Here is a 22,196-nt window from a genome sequence, read left to right on the forward strand (position 1 = left end):
CTTCCTGACAACATCACTTGACTGAGTTATTGCAGGGTAATGATTGAAAAAGCATAAAAATCAATCGCCCGCTTCGTCTCTTGACTAGGTCTACCGATGAGGGCAAGACCGATATTTCGCAACAGCAGCATATTTCGACAAAGGTATTCGTTAGGGGAAAAAACAATGTACGGGAATTGTAAACTGGGCTACATTGTTACTTACTTCCTCCTCCCACCCCTTCAATGCACGAAAAAACGAAACTACACATTTCTGAAACCACCCATATCATCAATGAGAAGAGAGCGTTGAGCAACTGAGAAGACGTTTCGATTTACAGTGAGATTTGGAGAAATGGCATTTTATAACCAGGAACCTTTTTATAATCCGGTACGTTTATTACAACCATTTGTTATGTGATTTATTGTGTTGTGTATTTAAAATGTAGATGTTCTTAATGTTTAACTTCGGGAGAGTTGTGCGTGTGCTTACGGTCAAATCTGGTCATCAAAATGCGCTCCCATCCGCTTCTCAGTAATATACTGTACATTATTTTCCCAGTTATAGTCTGCTTTTTTCAGTTCACAGATTTAATTCTAAAATCAATATATGCATAGCTAGACATTCATAGTATCAATTCATGCTATGCTATTGTGCAAATTTAACATGTATGTTATTAGGCTACAGTGAATGTCTCGCGTATTCCGTTATGTAGGCCTATTAAACATGATCACACAAGCAGTAATAGTGGATGTAGTAAAGAGGTGAGTCAATGGCCTCTAGTCTACATAATAGTTTTCATTTCCATTCTTATTCAATTGAGTTTGTCGTTAATGATTCTGTTTATTGTCCCAGAGTCTCCCTTTCACCGGCTCTATCCAAGGTGGGCTTCAGGAGGGGAAGACCATCACTATCACTGGGAGAGTTCACCATGGGGCAGACAGGTGGGTCACCACTCACCGATATAAAGTTTGATAATACATTTCCTTATTAGTTGTCTCAGATTCAAATTTGTTCAGAGAACTGTTTAACATATCCGGAAGCACATGATCTCTCTCGATCTCACTTTCTCTTTCTCAGGTTCCATGTGAATTTGCAGTGTGGTTCTAGGGCAGGGGCAGACATTGCCCTTCACTTCAATCCACGCTATGACAGTCACCCTGGATATGTGGTGACCAACACCTTGCAGCAATCCAGATGGGGGACAGAGGAGCGGAAGCAGCATTCCCCCTTCCAACATGGCTCCAGCTTCAGCCTCGAGATAACTGTCCAGAGGGACGGCTTCCAGGTCACCCAAACCCTCCGCTACTATAGCAAATGGAAGATACAGATGTAGGATCTTAATTTGAGCCAGTTTGTTACAGCAGGAAAATAATCCTGCAGCCACAGGAAATGTTGATTATTATATGGATTATAATTAATGGGGTTGATACATTTTTTGTTTTAAAGGGGGGAAAAAAGCCTTTTTAAACCTTGAATACACAAAAGGTTAGCATTTCCCGTTGACAGGAAAAGTCTCATCAACGAAAGAGTGATCAAATTAAGAACCTACATCTGTACATTCTGACTACACAACAACCTTTTCAGTCTGTCATTGTAAAATATATCATTTCCTGTTTTATATAAATTACTGTAAAATATTATGCTTACAGAGCTCCCACATGATTTCAATGAAGTCAGTGACTCAATCTTTTTTATTTTGTATTTAACCTTTATTTAACTAGGCAAGTCAATTAAGAACAAATTCTTATTTAGAATGACGGCCTACCCTGGCCAAACCCTAACCCGGACGATGCTGGGCCAATTGTGTGCCGCCCTATGGGACTCCCAATCGCGGCCGGTTGTGATACACCCTGGAACCGAACAGGGGTCTGTAGTGACGCCTCTAGCACTGAGATGCAGTGCCTTTGACGGCTGCGCCACTCGGGAATCCATGGGGTTTCACTCTTGTTTTCTTGAAATTATATGTTATGTATTCTATTTTACAGTATGACTCAATTTATTCTAGTCTGTTTAGGAGTTCAAATGGATTTCAATTCATGGGTTGGACAATAACTTGAATAGTTGTGAGTGACACCTGTTCTCTCACTCACTGTCCTCAGGTCCATAATGACTCTGCTCATGGTCGTTCTCTGTTCTCTGTCTTCAGTTGAAAGTGAATGGGAACCATTTCATGACCTTCAAGCACCGAATCCCGTTTTACTCAGTGGACACCATCTCAGCCGATGGGAAAGTGGAGTTGACCTCCATCGTCTTCCAGAACCCTGCGGTGAGTAGTACCTAACATATTAATTAGATGGACAGAGAATTTGAAGACAGTTCAACTGATTTAAAGTGATTTCATGTCCTTCAGCCCATCATTCCTGCACAGCCAGGATTTCCAGGGCAACCAGGATTCCCTTCTTACCCGGGATTTCCGGCGCAACCAGGATTCCCTTCTTATCCAGGATTTCCGGGACAACCAGGATTCCCTTCTTGTCCAGGATTTCCGGGGCAACCAGGATTCCCTTATCCAGGATTTCCCGCACAACCAGTGAGTTAATCTGGATCTGAATCAATAATGATAATTTATTGGCCAACCACTTCTTGGTTATCGGACTCATTAACATTTTTTGTTCTCCATTTTGTGATTTGTATTCCTTTCACTGTCTTTCCGAGTCTCTAGATTTTAGTTATCTTTCAGTCAACTGGGTTAGACATCTCACTATGGGACATCCTTATTTTGTGGGTCATTGGTGTAAGCATTATTCAAATCACGCAACAGACTAATCAGAGCTTTGTGGGTGTACGCCCCCAAGTGTCTTTATAACACCCTGCACTGCTCTGGTTTCCTCATTCTTTGTGTCTTCATGAGTCTATTTGGTTACTATCTGGTTACTAGCCTTAAAGCAGCTTCATTCAGAAAACTAGCTCTCAACTTAACTGTTCCTTTTGGTGTGGGTTACCACCCCAACACAAAACGTTAAATGGCTTATTTTCAGGAATTCTGCTAACTTCATCTTCACTTAATAACAGAGTGAAGTTACCTCAGTTAGCTTGTTAGCAGTGTTTTTTGTTGTTGTCTAGCTACAGTAGACCTGTTGCCTGGCCTACACACAATTTGCGTTGTTAGCTATTTAGCTCCACTGCTTTAACATCTCACCAATAGCAGGTTCCCACAAATTTTAGCTAGTCCCATCGCAATTGTAGCTAGTTACCTTCACACATGAGATATCTAAGGTTCGCCTTTGAGTGCATAGCCTACGAATATTCCACCTTACCACTCGATCTGTCCCTTGCCCCACCGATGGACACTCTGGCTCAGGCAGTGGAGCACACAGCCTAGCTGTTGTTGCACATGCTCGCTCTAGGCTTCAGGATGAATCGTGCCAAAAGCTTGCACCGATCCAGCAGAAAATATTTTGATGGCTTTTCGCCACTGCCTCTTGTGTTTTACCCGGCAACATCAGTCACATACTGGATGTGCCTGATTGCGGCAGTTTTGCTTGGTCTCCTCCTCATGAGAGGTGTTGTGTTTTTGGCATCATTAAAAGTGAAGACTTATTTTATCAAATCAATTCTCTGTAATTATTATTACGTGATTAAACTAATCATGCAAATGTAATTAACTAGGAAGTCGGGGCAGCAAGATAAATCTTCAGATTACAAAGTTATAATTTTCCTAATATAACTCTTCAGATATTTTAATATCTGATGAATTAGTCTTCTAATTAATTAATTATTCTTTACCTCACATGAGTCTCATTCCAAACGTCGTAAATTGTTGGTTATCTGCACGAACACAGCCTTTACTATGAATCATATATACACCAATTGTCTTAATCATTTATTTACTAACTAACTAAATAATCACAGAAATGCATACACAGACAACAGTAGATATGGTTACTAACAAAGGATAGGGAAGATTCCCTAGTGGGCTAAGCCGATATGACGGCTTGGTGGACAAAGGGAAGTGGGTGTGGACTGAGAACAGGCGGGAAAGACAAATGGAAACACAACACAGTTGATAATTATAACAATTGAAATGCTAATCCTTTGCACATGAACGCTCACTCATTCGGGAATAATTGCAATCAATATATATTTACGCCTAGTGTGTCGTCGTGATTTCTGTTGGAATCGTCCGTCTGCGGAGAATCATTTCATCATCGTCTCTCTCTGCTTTGCTGAAGATCTTTCGTGGTTAGAATGGATACTTCAGAGTACCATTCAGAAAGGTTTTCATAGAATAGATGTTTCGGTGGTTGTCTGTCTTCGCATCCCGGGTTGACATAATTTCTAGCTGCAGACTAGTAATTAGCATTGAAGATTTGCTCTTATTCTGTAGGGATCGATAGTCTCAGAGTTGAACAATTTCCAGCCATGTAGCCAATGCTCCACGTGGTATGGTTAGGAATTCAAAACTATTCGCATTCACAGCTCATTCTGTGGGTTTGCTTAGTCTCAACTCAAACCTTTCCACCCTCAGTATCCACCGTGGTACGCGTGGTCTGAAGAGGATTTCCTCAGGAGGGTTTTTTATTTGTAACAATAGAAAAGGAGGTTCTATGACGCCAGATCATGTCTGTGCTCAGGGGGGTGGGCCAATGACTTAGTTAAACTTGAAAGGGAATACAGTTCGCTCACATTAAAGGTTTACCATCACATTACATCATTCCACAAACAGTTTCATCTTTATTAGTTAATTTTATACAAGAATTAGATTCAAACCCCATAATTGAGATATGTACACATTCAGAGATTTAGTTATGGTGTTTCCTGTCCTCTTTGAGGTCACCAAATGAAAGGGTTAGGACACTCGTCATACCCGTCCCTTAAGTGTCAGAGAGAGAGAGAGAGAGAGAGAAGTCCGGTTGGTGATTGCCGTTGCGGTCCCCCTCTAGTGGATTACCTTGGTAGGTTTCCTGGAAGCTGCAAAGTACCACAAGTATAGGCAGGGGATGTCCATCCCGTTCCGGACTCGTCGTCTGGTCACCCAGACTGGAAGATCTCTGGGCAGTAACTTAGGCAGATGTTAACAACGCACACACACTCACAAAATATGTATAATTACATTCATTCCCCAATGAACGGCATTGTGGCACTCATACCCTGACTACACCGTGTGTTGCAAAATACATTTAGAAATCTATGTTATTCAGTTGCACTCAACGAGCGTCTGTGTTGCCAAGGGCTAAAATATCCTATAAATCCTTTCTATTTCTGAAGCAGATCGCGCTGCAGGTCCTGCCTTTCCCATCTCCTCATTGGTTTAAAGAAGCAGGTACCCACGTGCCATCTCCTCATTGGTTATACCCACATGAATGATTGAAAGACAAACTGTGTTGCTGGTCGTCGTGGTAATACTATGAACGTTTAGATGCCAATATACCATATAAGTTAAAAAGCCTGGAAGGGGGAGAGATGACTAGAAACAATTCGGTTGACCGTATTATGTGTGGATTAATTGCCGGAGTAGAGGACCTTGTGCATTTCAGGTAAAATGACAACTCAATGTTTATCTCCGAGGACAAATTAGCTAGCAACTGCAAGCTAGCTAAATAGGACAAATTAGCTAGCAAGTGCAAGCTAACCAGGTAAATTGCCATAAATGTTTAATGCTTTTCGACCTGTCCCCAAATGAATGTAATTGGTTCAGAGTTTGCTTTGATATTTTAACCTGTGTTTCGTGATCGCGTTTGGTGTAGGGGGACAAAATAAATGTATGCACGATGGCACACGCGCGCAGCTGGTTCGGGTTCCGTGTAAGTGATGGTTGTATGAGGACTTTGTTTATGGCTCTATCACTTCCTAAGTGTCAAAGGAACTGAACCGAAAAGGAATGAAAGCATAAACAAAAGATATACAAAATATAGTTCTCACACCAAAATCACCTAATTGGACTGTATTCTATATACGTCCAATGTCCTGGCAAAATGACTCTATCATGGCATTGTCTCTAATGTCATGTCACTAGTTTTGGCAGTCTACAGGGATGACCTATGGACTTCTGGGAAGAAAACTTGTGAGTACTGTAGCAGTAGAGTCAAAGGCCTCAAAGTAAATGTTTAACTTTACTAAGGCTGGTATTTTGCTCGGACCCTTAAGTGATCCTAGCATAAATCCTAATTGGATGTTCCGTTGTACATGTGCGTTTATGCTTACGCAAGCGCGCATGTCAAGGGAAGAAAACCAAGTATCATGGCAGATTACAACTTGTTCAGAATGAGTCTGATGTAATCAGGTAATTTTCAGGTCAATGCCTGGAGATCAGTCAGAATTGGTGTCGACTGAGTCTGTAGTGGTTTTACTACAAGTCACTGCATCTTCCACTATTATAGTGTCGATAGGTGTGTGGCAATAGGTATGAAGAAGTCTATTTCATAGCTATGTTATCCACGGAGGAGCTAACCTCACGACAGAAGTACTCTTTAAGTATTGGACCAGTCGTACGTGGTGTGATCATGGTTCATGACTTTTAATAACTTTCCTCCTGAATGGAGGGTTCTATTTATTAATGGCATGTGTGTTAACCATTGGAAGAGTGCTCTGGAGATTCCCTTACCCGTGTTGTACTCTGAGTGACTCCTAACTGTAACAGTATAACGTTAGTCCATCCCCTCGCCCATACCCGGGCTTGAACCAGGAACCCTCTGCACACATCAACAACTGACACCCACGAAGCATCGTTACCCATCACTCCACAAAAGCCTAGGCCCTTGCAGAGCAAGGGGAACCACTACTTCAAGGTCTCAAAGCGAGTGACGTCACCGATTGAAACACTATTAGCGCGCACCACCGCTAACTAGCTAGCCATTTCACATCTGTTACACTCACCCCTCTTTTGACCTCCTCCTTTTCTGCAGCAACAAGTGATCCGGGTCAACAGCATCAATGTAACAGTATAACGTTAGTCCGTCCCCTCGCCCATACCCGGGCACGAACCAGGGACCCTCTGTACACATCAACAACTGACACCCAAGAAGCATCGTTACCCATCGCTCCACAAAAGCCGCAGCCCTTGCAGAGGGGAACCACTACTTCAAGGTCTCAGAGCAAGTGACGTCACCGATTGAAACGCTATTAGCGCGCACCACCGCTAACTAGCTAGCCATTTCACATCTGTTACATAACTACTATGTCGCTGTTGTCAAGGGTCATTTGATTTGTTAGGTAACTAACCTTCTTACTGATTGTAGCTGGACTAAATGTTGCTGGCATTGCTACTGGTACTCAAGGGGACCAGTTATCCTACTGATTCATTCTGAAATATTATCCTACCGGAACACATGATTAGAGCATTTTACTAGTTGTATTGTAGTTGAACCTACACATGGCAAGGCATGACTATTTATTTTTTTGCCATTTGTTTGAGGTGGAAGTCCACTGAACTTCTACGACCAGTGTGGTACACTGGATGTGCTCTAAGATTAAGATTAGATGTGCTCTAAGATTATCCCCGTCTACGGGCCTGTCTGCTTCTCACTGTTCTCATAGGGGAGTTTACAACTAGATTTGTTTGATGCTCTGGCGGCCTCGTACGGTGTTGCCCGTAGTCTCGACCCCCCCACTGGCCTCGATGAGGCTTATCATGGGTCTGGGCTGCTATTCCCCCCCTTTGTGTCTCGGGACCCCCCCACCAGCGGGTGGTGTTGGTATCCAAGGCACAAATGAAAAGGTCGGACCATATGTAGAAGTTGTCAGCGGCTGTGTTGTTATGAGAATGGCTGGGACCTTTCAACCAAATCTCCTGGTGTTTGTGCATCAAAACGCTCAGTGGCTGTTGAGGCCTGTCAGTCACCACCACGTCCGCGTGTGGCAACCTCTTCAATACCTGCATACTGAGATGAGGATATCGGTCTGTGATATCGCAAAGTGTTTCACCAGTGGGAGTCATCGGGTCAGTTGCTGGACTGACGCCATTAGTGTCATTGTAAGGGGTAACAGTCCCCCACAAAGCGGAAGGTGTATTATCGGAAGCAGAGTACACACAATGTTTTTCTTGCTGATGCGGCCGCAGTGCTTGCGGAAGTGTCCGAAGGGCAAGAGATGTTAATCTCAACTACCGTATTGCACGACTGCAAGGAGGAGGGAAGTTGCTCATTCACAGAGACAGGTGGCTCGAAATCATGAAAAGAATAGTCAATAAGGTTTGCTGATGGCATGTGTTGAGATATAGATATCGTAATATCTCTTTGGATCGGAGTCTGCACCAAGAGGTTTCTAAACGTATTTTTCCCAAGGGGTCATTCCTAAGGTCATTCACATGACCTAGCGTAGTTAAACAACTGACCTCTTTCCCTTCCACCCTCAGCCTTTCTCTTCTCCAGAGCAGCGGCATCTTAACACGTTGTGTCTGGTGGGCACACGGTGCATCTACATTGACAGGACTAGGCCATTCCAGAATTGTGACCAACTGTTTGTTTGCTTTGCCACCCCGCTCAGGGCAGGGCTTGGTCCAAACAACGCCTCTTCCATTGGGTAATGGAGGCTATCGCCAAGGCATACAGTTATCCAGGATTGCAGTCTCCACTGCGTGTCCGGAGACATTCCACTAGAGGAATTGCCAGTCATGGGCACTGTTCAGAGGCATCTCCGGCTAGTTGGGCTAGTCATTACTGCACCCTCCCTGGCACACACAGTCATTGGTGCTGGAGCTGAGTAGTATGGATCAGATACATTACCATGAACCACAACAGGCTTCTCAGGAAACGGGCTTTTGGCAATCGGGGTGTTTTGCAAGTGTCCCATAGTGAGTTGTTGAACCGAGTCGACTGAAAGAGAAATTTGGGTTACGGTATGCAATCCCGGTTTTCTGAAGGAGATGAGGGAGACATCTCACCAGATTGCTCATCTTGCACAACTTGTTCTTAGATTGAGGAAACCAGAGCAGTGCAGGATGTTATATAGACACGAGGAGCGTACACACACAAAGCTCATATTGGCCTGTTAGGCGTGTCCCATAGTGATACGTCTCCCTCATCTCCTTCACTGAACCGGGGTTACATACCGTAACCCAAAGTTTTATGCTTAGTAGTCCTGATGCTTCGTAGTTCCTGTGATGGGGAATTTTAAGATCACTAAAGATCATATTTGTATAGTGTGATCTACTTCCTCTTTCTGTACACTGACTGTATCGTTGTGTGAGTGTAACAACCAGTCATTGTCTTTAGGCAGATTGTGACAGAGTTACACTAAATATACAGTAACCTGTTTTACAGGGAAATGTAGTACTGTAATCAACGTGCTGTCAAGATCCCCCTCTCCTGTTGCTTGTCACAGGCCACTCCTCCATATGTCCAGCCACCATTCTTTGTAAATTATCTTCTACTTTCTTGTACTGTAGTGTTGCGGAGCAAATTTAGTTAGTTCTATCGCATCAACGTCTATTGGTCATAATGAGTGATTCATTCAAATCTTCCTTTTTCATCCAGGCTGTTCCATACAAGAACATGATCAATGGAGGACTCTACCCTGGACGCACCATCAACATCCAGGGAGTGGTTAACCCCAATGCCAATAGGTCTGATCCTGCCTTATTGTCTTTACAGTAAAGGAGAACAACAGCGAGAAATACACTTCCCCTGGAGTTACAATATAAAATCCTATATATGTTTGAATTTAAAAAAAGCATAAAAGAACTTTGGCAATTCTAGTTCACCTCATTTCCATGGTATTGCAAGTGTGCCAATGAGCCCTTGGCTTAGAAACTTAACTTGCCTAGTTAAATAAAGGTACTTAAAAAAAAATAGAAAGAGGTAGGCCTACAAAACATGCTAGAGGGTGCAAAAATAGCAGTTCTCCTGTCATGGTTTTCCCCCAACACTTATTGTTTTCCCGTTGCCTATAGGTTCCACATTAACCTACTGTTCAACTCTGGGATTGCGCTGCACTTCAACCCCCGATTTGACGAGACACTAGTGGTACGCAACAGCAAGCTGAGAGACCAGTGGGGAAAGGAAGAGCGCTCTGGTGGAATGCCCTTCCACAGGGGCCAGGCCTTCACGGTAACTAACCACCAGGAACCATCCACTTTTATCTAAGGCTGCCGTCACACAACGCACCTTGTATACAATCTCAGTTTCAAGGATGAATAATTATTTATTGTTTCAGCACCAAGCATACCACTTATCTTTCTGTTTAGCTAAGCCCTTTCCTGATAATGATTTCCTTTCTGGTATAGTCACTCAGAATGTGGCATGATGTACTAATGAGGCTAGTCTGGTCTTTTCAGCTGTCTATTTACTGTGAGGGTCAGTGCTACAAGATAGTGGTCAACGGGAATCAGAAGAGCACCTACAAACACCGCCACACCCTCCTCCAGCAGGTCAACATCCTGGAGGTGGATGGAGACCTCAGTTTGACCTCTGTGATGGTTTAGTGCTGTGGGTCACAACTGTCTTTGGTGATCTAGCCACTTGTTTCATTTTGTGTCACCTCTGACCCAAACCATTTGTATTTTTTGATCTCTTCTTGCTATGAAAAAAATTACATTAACTTTTTTTTACTGCCTGTTAGATTATCTCACTTGCAAATGTATTATTAGTGAGTGTTGTGCCATCGACTTCAAGGATGAGAAATGTGTTCCTGTTTCTTATAAATCACAGTAGAAAGCCATTAGAAATCACATTGATTGCTTTAGCCATCATTTTTGTAGCGCTAGACAAATTCTTAAAATCATTATTATTTTGTGATATAATGCCAGACCTGACGTTAGCTATCATGAGAAGTACCCTGAGGACATTGCCTGATAATTCCATATGTAGCCTTGTTCATCACCAGTAGTCTCTATGCTCTTTTCTATAAAAATCTGAAGATATATATATTTATAATGTGTGCTTTTAAAAATTATTTTTTAAATATTTCAAATGTGAAACATTGGAGTGAGACTGGCTTTGCCTCTAAATCAGGGCTCTCCAACCCTGTTCCTGGAGAGCTACTGTCCTGTAGGTTTTCACTCCAACCCTAATCTAACACACCTGATTCTAATAATTAGCTGGTTGATAAACTGAACCAGGTTAGTTACTGGGGTTGGAGCGAAATCCTACAGGAGGGTTGTTCACACTGCAGGCCTTAATGCTGAAATCAGTTCTATTTTTAAAATCCGTATTGGAATACTGATGGTCCAAACAGCAAGTTACAAGTGACCAAATAAGATTTGTGTGTGTTCAGACAGTAGTGATTTGCTGACATGTGACTGTTCCTGGTGTAAAAACAATTTCCTATCCCGGAGCTTGAGTAAATTACATTACTAAGCTGCTCCCGAATATACTACGCCAGGACATGGACATTGATTCTATCGTAGTCCATGTGGGTTTTAATGACATTATGAAGGGCAGCTCTGAACAGTTGAAACTGGATTTTAAAGAGCTGATTGACTCTCTGCTAGACACTAACAAAAGACCCATCATATCTGGCCCTGTGTCCTCTCTGAATCGTGGCATTGAACGCTTTAGCAGGATTCTTTCTCTTCACAACTGGCTATGTGATTATTGTAGCTCAATGGGTGTAACTTTTGTTGACAATTTCAGTACCTTTTGGAAACTAAACACGTTTTAATAAGGAGGATGGGACCAAAATCATTTGGGTTCCAGGATCCTTTCACAGCATTATAAGGCTGCATTGAGACAATCGGGTTTGGGGAGTAACAGATTACAAAAAAACAGTAACTAAATATTGTAATCAGATTAGATACTTAAAAAACTAGATTACTTTGAGGATGCTAGTGAATTGTTTTATATTTGACACTTGACATTCAAATCAGCATTGAAAAAAGGCACAAGTTTGTTCCACCTGAGTGAGTCTGCCCACAAGTCAGAGACCACTATGGTGACACCAAATGTGGTTTATGGATTGCGGGAAAAGAGCAGGAATAGGCTTTTGTAGGCTACAGTCCAAGCTATGTCTTCCAATGGTGCCACTGCTGTCGGCATCCAAAGATCATCCAACTTGAATAACCACTTGGAGGTAAGGATGACAGCAGTGTTGTAGTCTACGGCGAAACGGATATCACTTATTATTGATATCTACATCACACTGCTGCTCTCTCATTTATCTATTTGCATTTTACGGATTGTTGTGGATGGCTGTTCAAATGTAAATGTGTATTTGAACCCAATAATGGTTGAATTCAAGAAGTTTAAGTTGTGAAACAATCATTGTGTTTGAAACCAGTGAACAACCAGTGAAACATCCGCTCTTGCAAATCAAATCAACGTTTATTTGTCACGTGTGCCTATTACAACAGGTGTTTCACCTTACAGTGAAATGCTTACTTACAAGCCCTAACCAACAGTGCAATTTAAGAAAATAGGTATCAGGTAAACAATAGATAAGTAAATAAATAAAAACAGTAAAATGACAGTGAAAATAACAGTAGCGAGGTGATGCCTGTACAGAGTCAATGTGCGGGGGCACCGGTTAGTCTGGCTAATTGAGGTAATACAGTGCCTTGCAAAGGTATTCACCCCCTTACATATGCACGCACCACTTTTCCATTTTAATTTAATTTGACATTTTTTGAAACAAGTTTTTTTTTAATTTCACTTCACCAATTTGGACTATTTTGTGTATGTCCATTACATGAAATCCAAATAAAAATGCATTTAAATTACAGGTTGTAAGGCAACAAAATAGGAAAAATGTCAAGGGGGTGAATACTTCCTCAAGCCACTATGTACAGTGGGGCAAAAAAGTATTTAGTCAGCCACCAATTGTGCAAGTTCTCCCACTTAAAAAGATGAGGCCTGTAATTTTCAGGTACACTTCAACTATGACAGACAAAATGAGAAGAAAAAAATCCAGAAAATCACATTATAGGATTTTTAATGAATTTATTTGAAAATTATGGTGGAAAATAAGTATTTGGTCAATAACAAATGTTTATCTCAATACTTTGTTATATACCCTTTGTTGGCAATGACAGAGGTCAAACGTTTTCTGTAAGTCTTCACAAGGTTTTCACACACTGTTGCTGGTATTTTGGCCCATTCCTCCATGCAGATCTCCTCTAGAGCAGTGATGTTTTGGGGCTGTTGCTGGGCAACACAGACTTTCAACTCCCTCCGAAGATTTTCTATGGAGTTGAGATCTGGAGACTGGCTAGGCCACTCCAGGACCTTGAAATGCTTCTTACGAAGCCACTCCTTCGTTGCCCGGGCGGTGTGTTTGGGATCATTGTCATGTTGAAAGACGTTTCATCTTCAATGCCCTTGCTGATGGAAGGTTTTCACTCAAAATCTCACGATACATGGCCCCATTCATTCTTTCCTTTACATGGATCAGTCGTCCTGGTCCGTTTGCAGAAAAACAGCCCCAAAGCATGATGTTTCCACCCTCATGCTTCACCGTAGGTATGGTGTTCTTTGGATGCAACTCAGCATTCTTTGTCCTCCAAACATGACGAGTTGAGTTTTTACCAAAAAGTTATATTTTGGTTTCATCTGACCATATGACATTCTCCCAATCTTCTTCTGGATCATCCAAATGCTCTCTAGCAAACTTCTGACGAGCCTGGACATGTACTGGCTTAAGCAGGGGGACACGTCTGGCACTGCAGGATTTGAGTCCCTGGCGGCGTAGTGTGTTACTGATGGTAGGCTTTGTTACTTTGGTCCCAGCTCTCTGCAGGTCATTCATTAGGTCCCCCCGTGTGGTTCTGGGATTTTTGCTCACCGTTCTTGTGATCATTTTGACCCCACAGGGTGAGACCTTGCGTGGAGCCCCAGATCGAGGGAGATTATCAGTGGTCTTGTATGTCTTCCATTTCCTAATAATTGCTCCCACAGTTGATTTCGTCAAACCAAGCTGCTTACCTATTGCAGATTCAGTCTTCCCAGCCTGGTGCAGGTCTACAATTTTGTTACTGGTGTCCTTTGACAGCTCTTTGGTCTTGGCCATAGTAGAGTTTGGAGTGTGACTGTTTGAGGTTGTGGACAGGTGTCTTTTATACTGATAACAAGTTCAAACAGGTGCCATTAATACAGGTAATGAGTGGAGGACAGAGGAGCCTCTTAAATAATAAGTTGCAGGTCTTGCTTGTTTGTAGGTGACCAAATATTTATTTTCCACCATAATTTGCAAATAAATTCATTAAAAATCCTACAACGTGATATTCTGGATTTTTGTTTCTCATTTTGTCTGTCATAGTTGAAGTGTACCTATGATGAAAATTACAGGCCTCATCTTTTTAAGTGGGAGAACTTGCACAATTGGTGGCTGACTAAATACTTTTTTGCCCCACTGTAGATGTAGGTATGGTTAGTGACTATGCATAGATGATAAACAGGGCAGCAGTGTAAAAGAGGGTTTGGCGGAACACAATGCAAGTTGTCCGAGTAGCCGATGTGTGGGAGCACCAGTTAGTCGGGCTAATTGAGGTAATATTGTTGATCTTGGGTCAAACATTTTGGGTAGCCTTCCACAAGCTTCCCACAAGAAGTTGGGTGAATTTTGGCCCATTCCTCCTGGCAGAGCTGGTGTAACGGAGTCAGATTTGTAGGCCTCCTTGCTCGCACACGCCTTTTCAGTTCTGCCCACAAATTATCTATAGGATTGAGGTCAGGGCTTTGATGGCCACTCCAATACCTTGACTTTGTTGTCCGTAAGCCAATTTGCCACAACTTTGGAAATATGCTTGGGGTCATTGTCCATTTGGAAGACCCATTTGCGTCCAAGCTTTAACTTCCTGACTGATGTCTTGATATGTTGCTTCAATATATCCACACAATTTTCCTCCTCATGATGCCATCTATTTTGTGAAGTGCACCAGTCCCTCCTGCAGCAAAGGACACCCACAACATGATGCTGCCACCCCCATGCTTCACGGTTGGGATGGTGTTCTTCAGCTTGCAAGCCTCCCCCTTTTTCCTCCAAACATAACGATGGTCATTATGGCCAAACAGTTCTATTTGTGTTTCATCAGACAAGAGTACATTTCTCCAAAAAGTACAATCTTTGTCCCCATGTGCAGTTGCAAACCGTAGTCTGGCTTTTTTATGGCGGTTTTGGAGCAGTGGCTTCTTACTTGCTGAGCGGCCTTTCAGGTTATGTCGATATAGGACTTGTTTTACTGCGGATATAGATATTTTTGTACCTGTTTCCTCCAGCATATTCACAAGGTTCTTTGCTGTTGTTCTGGGATGGATTTTCACTTTTTGCACCAAAGTACTTTCATCTCTAGGAGACATACCTCCATGTCAAAATGTGGTGCAAACTGAGACGTCACCGCTCAAATTGGTAATCCAATGTTTTGACAATAGCTGGCTAGCCGTCTGTGCAGTACATAACATGCACATATCCAATGTTATCTTAAAGCTACCTCTGCAGTTTCTTTTGCCATTAATAGGATGTACATTTATCCTACTTATTCCCTGACATTGCCAAGTTCTGATTTCTCATGAATTCTCCCTTCCTCCTCCAATGTATTACACATCGCCCACTTCCTCATCAGACAGTAGCAACAAACTATAAGAAAAGGTGCTAATTTCATTCATCAACATTTTAAAAGGGTAGTAGACATTTACAGAAGACATTTCCCCGATCATAGTCTAGCTCAAAACTAACGAGACTGTTTCAGAATGTAAAAAGTAACAGTACAAAACATACATTATTTTAGCAAACGTAAAATAAATGAGTTTTGACTGAATAGATATTTAATGAACGTTTCAAAACAATACTACAGACCTGCTAAATTACTCACATCCAGCATAAAAACAGAATAAACTAAAATAATTCTGTATTTATTTCAGATAATTTATGTATTTATTTCAGTAACTATTGTTCATGAAGCAAACATTGTATGTTTGGTAGAATGAAGCTGTCCGCTTTCCTCCCGCTCCTTCACCCGTGGCGCTCGTTCAACATAGCATTGAGATTCCTGTGAACATCAACAGTCAAACATGTCATTCTGAACAGCAACATCTTCCTAAAAACAATTTAGACCAGCTGACAATTCAACAGAATTCAGTCTTGTTCATGTTGATGATCGGTACATCATGAGACAGATAGCAAGCCATGGTATATCAGACCGTATACCCTGGGTATGAGTCAATACTACTTGTTGACTGTTGTAATTAGGTTGGTAACCAGTTTTTTAATAGCAATAAGGCTCCTTGGGGGATATATACCATGGCTAAGAGCTGTATCCAGGCACTCTGCGTTGTGCCCTGCATAAGAACAGCCCTAAGCCGTGGTATATTGTCCACATACCACAAATCCCGAGCTGCCTTATTGCTTAAAATATAAAACACAGATACATGCACATGTGAGGTTTCCAATAATAATGTTACTACTACTAGCTTGCTCTCTCCCTGCTTCTCCTGAACATGTTGATCTGATAGAGCCAGTTATTGTTCTCCCTTGCTCATCCAAAGCAGGCTTTTCTCCTCCTTGCTAGTCTTCAGATGCTTGACTATATGATCATCATGTTGTGGCTGTAACATGGATATTGCATTAGAAAAAAATAGTATACACTCTTAGAAAAAAGGGTTCTTCAGCTGTCCCCATAGTGTAACCCTTTTGGGTTCCAGGTAGAACCCTCTGTGGAAAGGGTTCTACCTGGAACCAACAAGGTGGTTCTACCTGGAACCAACAAGGTGGTTCTACCTGGAACCAACAAGGGTTCTTCAAAAAGTTATTTACGGGGACAGCTGAATAACTTATGTTCGTTCTCGATAGCACCTTTTTTTCCCAAGAGTGTAGCTTTATCAGAGACATTTTCAGGAAAAGCAGTTGATTTAGCAAGCCAATAAAAGTCTGATATAACTAGCTGGTAATTCTTGTCTTATAGGCTTTCCTCCTCCTCACTGGTCTGCAGATGCTTGAGCGTGTGTTGAAGATGTCGTTCCCATAGCAACGATTAAAACATTCCCAAACCAGAAACCGTGGATTGATGGCAGCATTCGGGTGAAACTGAAAGCTTGAACCACTGCTTTTAATCAGGGCAAGGTGACCGGAAACATGACCGAATACAAACAGTGTAACTATTCCCTCCGCAAGGCAATCAAACAAGCTAAGCGTCAGTATAGAGACAAAGTAGAATCTCAATTCAACGGCTCAGACACAAGAGGTATGTGGCAGGGTCTACAGTCAATCACGGATTACAAAAAGAAAAGCAGCCCAGTCACGGACCAGGATGTCTTGCTCCCAGGCAGACTAAATAACTTTTTTGCCCGCTTTGAGGACAATACAGTGCCACTGACACGGCCCGCAACTAAAACATGCGGACTCTCCTTCACTGCAGCCGACGTGAGGAAAACATTTAAACGTGTCAACCCTCGCAAGGCTGCAGGCCCAGCCGCGCCCTCAGAGCATGTGCAGACCAGCTGGCTGGTGTGTTTACAGACATATTCAATCAATCCTTATCCCAGTCTGCTGTTCCCACATGCTTCAAGAGGGCTACCATTGTTCCTGTTCCCAAGAAAGCAAAGGTAACTGAGCTAAACGACTACCGCCCCGTAGCACTCACTTCCGTCATCATGAAGTGCTTTGAGAGACTAGTCAAGGACCATATCACCTCCACCCTACCTGACACCCTAGACCCACTCCAATGTGCTTACCGCCCAAATAGGTCCACAGACGATGCAATCTCAACCACACTGCACACTGCCCTAACCCATCTGGACAAGAGGAATACCTATGTGAGAATGCTGTTCATCGACTACAGCTCGGCATTCAACACCATAGTGCCCTCCAAGCTCGTCATCAAGCTCGAGACCCTGGGTCTCGACCCCGCCCTGTGCAACTGGGTACTGGACTTCCTGACGGGCCGCCCCCAGGTGGTGAGGGTAGGCAACAACATTTCCACCCCGCTGATCCTCAACACTGGGGCCCCACAAGGGTGCGTTCTGAGCCCTCTCCTGTACTCCCTGTTCACCCACGACTGCGTGGCCACGCACGCCTCCAACTCAATCATCAAGTTTGCGGACGACACAACAGTGGTAGGCTTGATTACCAACAACGACGAGACGGCCTACAGGGAGGAGGTGAGGGCCCTCGGAGTGTGGTGTCAGGAAAATAACCTCACACTCAACGTCAACAAAACTAAGGAGATGATTGTGGACTTCAGGAAACAGCAGAGGGAACACCCCCCTATCCACATTGATGGAACAGTAGTGGAGAGGGTAGTAAGTTTTAAGTTCCTCGGCGTACACATCACAGACAAACTGAATTGGTCCACCCACACAGACAGCATCGTGAAGAAGGCGCAGCAGCTTGTCACCAAAAGCACTCACAAACTTCTACAGATGCACAATCGAGAGCATCCTGTCGGGCTGTATCACCGCCTGGTACGGCAACTGCTCCGCCCACAACCGTAAGGCTCTCCAGAGGGTAGTGAGGTCTGCACAACGCATCACCGGGTGCAAACTACCTGCCCTCCAGGACACCTACACCACCCGATGTCACAGGAAGGCCATAAAGATCATCAAGGACAACAACCACCCGAGCCACTGCCTGTTCACCCCGCTATCATCCAGAAGGCGAGGTCAGTACAGGTGCATCAAAGCTGGGACAGAGAGACTGAAAAACAGCTTCTATCTCAAGGCCATCAGACTGTTAAACAGCCACCACTAACATTGAGTGGCTGCTGCCAACACACTGACTCAACTCCAGCCACTTTAATAATGGGAATTGATGGGAAATTATGTAAAATGTCACTAGCCACTTTAAACAATGCTACCTAATATCATGTTTACATACCCTACATTATTCATCTCATATGTATATGTATATACTGTACTCTATATCATCTACTGCATCTTTATGTAATACATGTATCACTAGCCACTTTAACTATGCCACTTTGTTTACATACTCATCTCATATGTATATACTGCACTCAATACCATCTACTGTATCTTGCCTATGCCGCTCTGTACCATCACTCACTCATATCTTTATGTACATATTCTTATCCCCTTACACTTGTGTCTATAAGGTAGTAGTTTTGGAATTGTTAGCTAGATTACTTGTTGGTTATTACTGCATTGTCGGAATTAGAAGCACAAGCATTTCGCTACACTCGCATTAACATCTGCTAACCATGTGTATGTGACAAATAAAATAAAATGTGATTTGATTTACTTTACATTTCCTAGAACTAACAACTTTATCAGATAGACATTTTCAGGAAAAGCAGGTAATTCAGCAAGCCAAGAAAATACCCATTGCATTGGTTCAAACTTGAAATATAGCTAATCAAGATAGAGATCTTACCTTTTTATCTCTGTAGCAGTTTGCTCTCACCTTGTCTGGGCACTGCAAAAGCCAGATCTTATTCCACGTTCTCTTTTGTCAAGATTCTGCAAGGAGCAAGTCTGTTCTGTTAGAGTTGCGTAAATTCGAATCTGGTATCAGGATAAACATGACAAAGAGTCACCGATTGTATATTATGTATTTTTTATTAGCTAAGCAATAAATGGCAAATGCAACTTTCGTATATACGGGCTCAATGTAATACCACGCAGGGCAGAACAGGGAACTGACAGGATGTACGTAAACAGTTGTTCTTATACTGTGATAGACATTGTTCCAACCCATCTGTTGGCCTATCACAGTAGAGGGTGAGCGTGGTTTAGACTTGCTCAGCCTATCGCAGGCGCTCAGGCGGGTCCCCGCCTTTTGGCGCTTCTTGGAGTCCTCCCTCCGTCGATGTATAGATTCTTACTATTCTGGTATCACAGTCTAGTTATAACAGTTGCTCAGTTCCTGCTATTGTGTTCAGTATTTTTCCATCTCAGTTAAACCTCGTGATGACCACCCCTCCCTATACCTGATCAACCACAACTTTGTAAGATACAGCAAGTCACACCATGTGCTCAATATTGTTACATACAAACACAAGGACAAAGCATCTGCTGGGCTGTTATCTACAGTTTTGCAACATGCAGGTCACACCATGTTACTCAGTTCTTGCCACACACACACAAACAGGCAATTAGATGTAGCAAGCAGTTGTTTAATCTCATGATGCTCAAGTGCACAAATGCAGATACCTCACACAGCCAACATCAGATCATATTTAATCATATATATAGTAATGGCTATAATGTAAAATACGGAATCCCACAGTTCTCCTAAAACATGAGCTAATAGCTAAAGTTAGCCAACTTGAGCAAATACATCTCAGCTTGCCAACTAGCAAATCCAAACAATTACACAACAAATATACACAAAGTAAACGATTATTTTCTAAACGAATGTTAGTCTCAACCAAATGACAAGTATAAATAACTATTGCTATGTCCCACAACGTAACAACCATTAGTTACAGGCTAGACAGAAGACTATTGCTAGCTTGTTAACTAACTATTTAAATTAAAATAAGTTAGCTAGCCAGCGTCAACTTTGTAGTTGTAATGCCATGTGGGAAAAGTTGTTTTCCTTTCTTCTTCCATTTCTCACCAACGCCTTGACTAATTTGAACAATTTGATCCATATTTAGAAACTCCCTCCCTGGGTAAGCGATTCATCTCAACAGGCCGGAAGTCAAACAAAGTCAAACTCGCGGAAATTGAGGTGGGAGGGGCTACAATGTGGTACTTTCAGACCCATGAAATTTACCCGTTACGACACAGGCGTTCAGAACGTGTGCAATGGTACAATTTCATGCGTCTGAAAGTACAATATTCAAGCGTTCTAATCACCTGTAAATGAACATTGAACAGGTGTAATGATCACGTGTAAAAATGACCATAACACACGTTCTAATCACCTGTAAATGAACATTGAACAGGTGTAATGATCGCGTGTAAAAATGAACATAAAACACGTTCTAATCACCTGTAAATGAACATTGAACAGGTGTAATGATCACGTGTAAAAATGACCATAACACACGTTCTAATCACCTGTAAATGAACATCGAACAGGTGTAAAAATGACCAAAACACACGTTCTAATCACATGTAAATGAACATTGAACAGGTGTAATGATCGCGTGTAAAAATGACCATAACACACGTTCTAATCACATGTAAATGAACATTGAACAGGTGTAATGATCGCGTGTAAAAATGACCATAACACACGTTCTAATCACATGTAAATGAACATTGAACAGGTGTAATGATCACGTGTAAAAATGACCATAACACACGTTCTAATAAAATGTAAATGAACATTGAACAGGTGTAAAAATGCCCACAACAAGCGTTCTAATCACCTGTCAATACACACTGGACTGGGGTGCATTTACCTTAGGGTGTTTTTTCAGTCTTTTAGTTTTAAATTGTTATTCTTTTTTTTTTATCCTCGTATGTAGTAAATATTTCCGTTTTTATTTTCATCGTTTTTTCATGTGAAGTGCATTGTGTTGCATTCGTGTCTGAAATGTGCTATTGGGGCTCCCGAGTGATGCGAGTGACCATCTGATCATTTATCACCCCAGTGTTAATCTGCAAAATTGTATTATTCGCCTACCTCCTCATGCCTTTTGCACACATTGTATATAGACTGCCCATTTTTTTTCTACTGTGTTATTGACTTGTTAATGTCATAAGGTGAAAGCACCAATTTGTAAGTCGCTCTGGATAAGAGCGTCTGCTAAATGACTTAAATGTAAATGTAATATGTTAATTTTTTACTCCATGTGCAACTCTGTGTTGTCTGTTCACACTGCTATGCTTTATCTTGGCCAGGTCGCAGTTGCAAATGAGAACTTGTTCTCAACTAGCCTACCTGGTTAAATAAAGGTGAAATAAAAAATAAAAATGCAGTAGTCTGAGACACTGCATCCCAGTGCAGGAAGTTCTGCATCCCAGTGCAACTGGTTCAAATCCAGGCTGCATCACATCTGGCCGTAATTGGGAGTCTTATAGGGCTTCGCACAATTGGCCCAGCGTCGTCTGGGGTAGGCCGTCATTGTAAATAAGAATTTGTTCTTCTTACCAGGATCTCAGTGATCACTGCCTCATTGCCTGCGTGGGTGATGGTTCCGCGGTCAAACGAAGGCCTTTCTAATCAACCTGGCCTGGGTATCCTGGAAGGATATTGACCTCATCCCATCAGTAGAGGATGCCTGGTTGCTCTTTAAAAGTGCTTTCCTGCCATCTTAAATAAGCATGCCCCATTAAAAAAATGTAGAACTAAGAACAGATATAGCCCTTGGTTCACCCCAGACTTGACTGCCCTTGACCAGCACGAAAACATCCTGTGGTGTTCAGAATTAGCATCGAATAGCCCCCGTGATATGCAATTTTTCAGGGAAGTCAGGAACCAATATTTGCATCCTGTAG

At 42.3% G+C, this 22,196-nt stretch overlaps 1 protein-coding gene and 1 long non-coding RNA gene across 2 annotated transcripts; one reads left to right on the plus strand and one right to left on the minus strand.

The window, feature by feature from the left end:
- The first annotated feature begins 183 nt into the window (after positions 1-183).
- LOC115136645 (galectin-9-like) lies at positions 184-10,793 on the plus strand. The gene is made up of 8 exons (XM_029672240.2): positions 184-369; positions 835-923; positions 1,060-1,267; positions 2,129-2,248; positions 2,333-2,512; positions 9,396-9,484; positions 9,812-9,968; positions 10,196-10,793. Exons 1-8 carry the CDS (start codon positions 334-336, stop codon positions 10,340-10,342), a joined length of 1,026 nt encoding a protein of 341 aa, XP_029528100.2. The 5' UTR covers positions 184-333; the 3' UTR covers positions 10,343-10,793.
- Positions 10,794-12,158: 1,365 nt separating this feature from the next.
- On the minus strand, positions 12,159-20,694 carry LOC115136648 (uncharacterized). Its single transcript, XR_003864681.2, has 2 exons — positions 19,177-20,694; positions 12,159-15,838 (listed from the first exon to the last, which is right to left on the minus strand). It is a non-coding gene; the product is annotated as an uncharacterized LOC115136648 (long non-coding RNA).
- Positions 20,695-22,196: the final 1,502 nt, after the last annotated feature.

This window comes from Oncorhynchus nerka, linkage group LG11 (assembly GCF_034236695.1).
Source record: "Oncorhynchus nerka isolate Pitt River linkage group LG11, Oner_Uvic_2.0, whole genome shotgun sequence".
Taxonomy (NCBI): Eukaryota; Metazoa; Chordata; class Actinopteri; order Salmoniformes; family Salmonidae; genus Oncorhynchus; species Oncorhynchus nerka.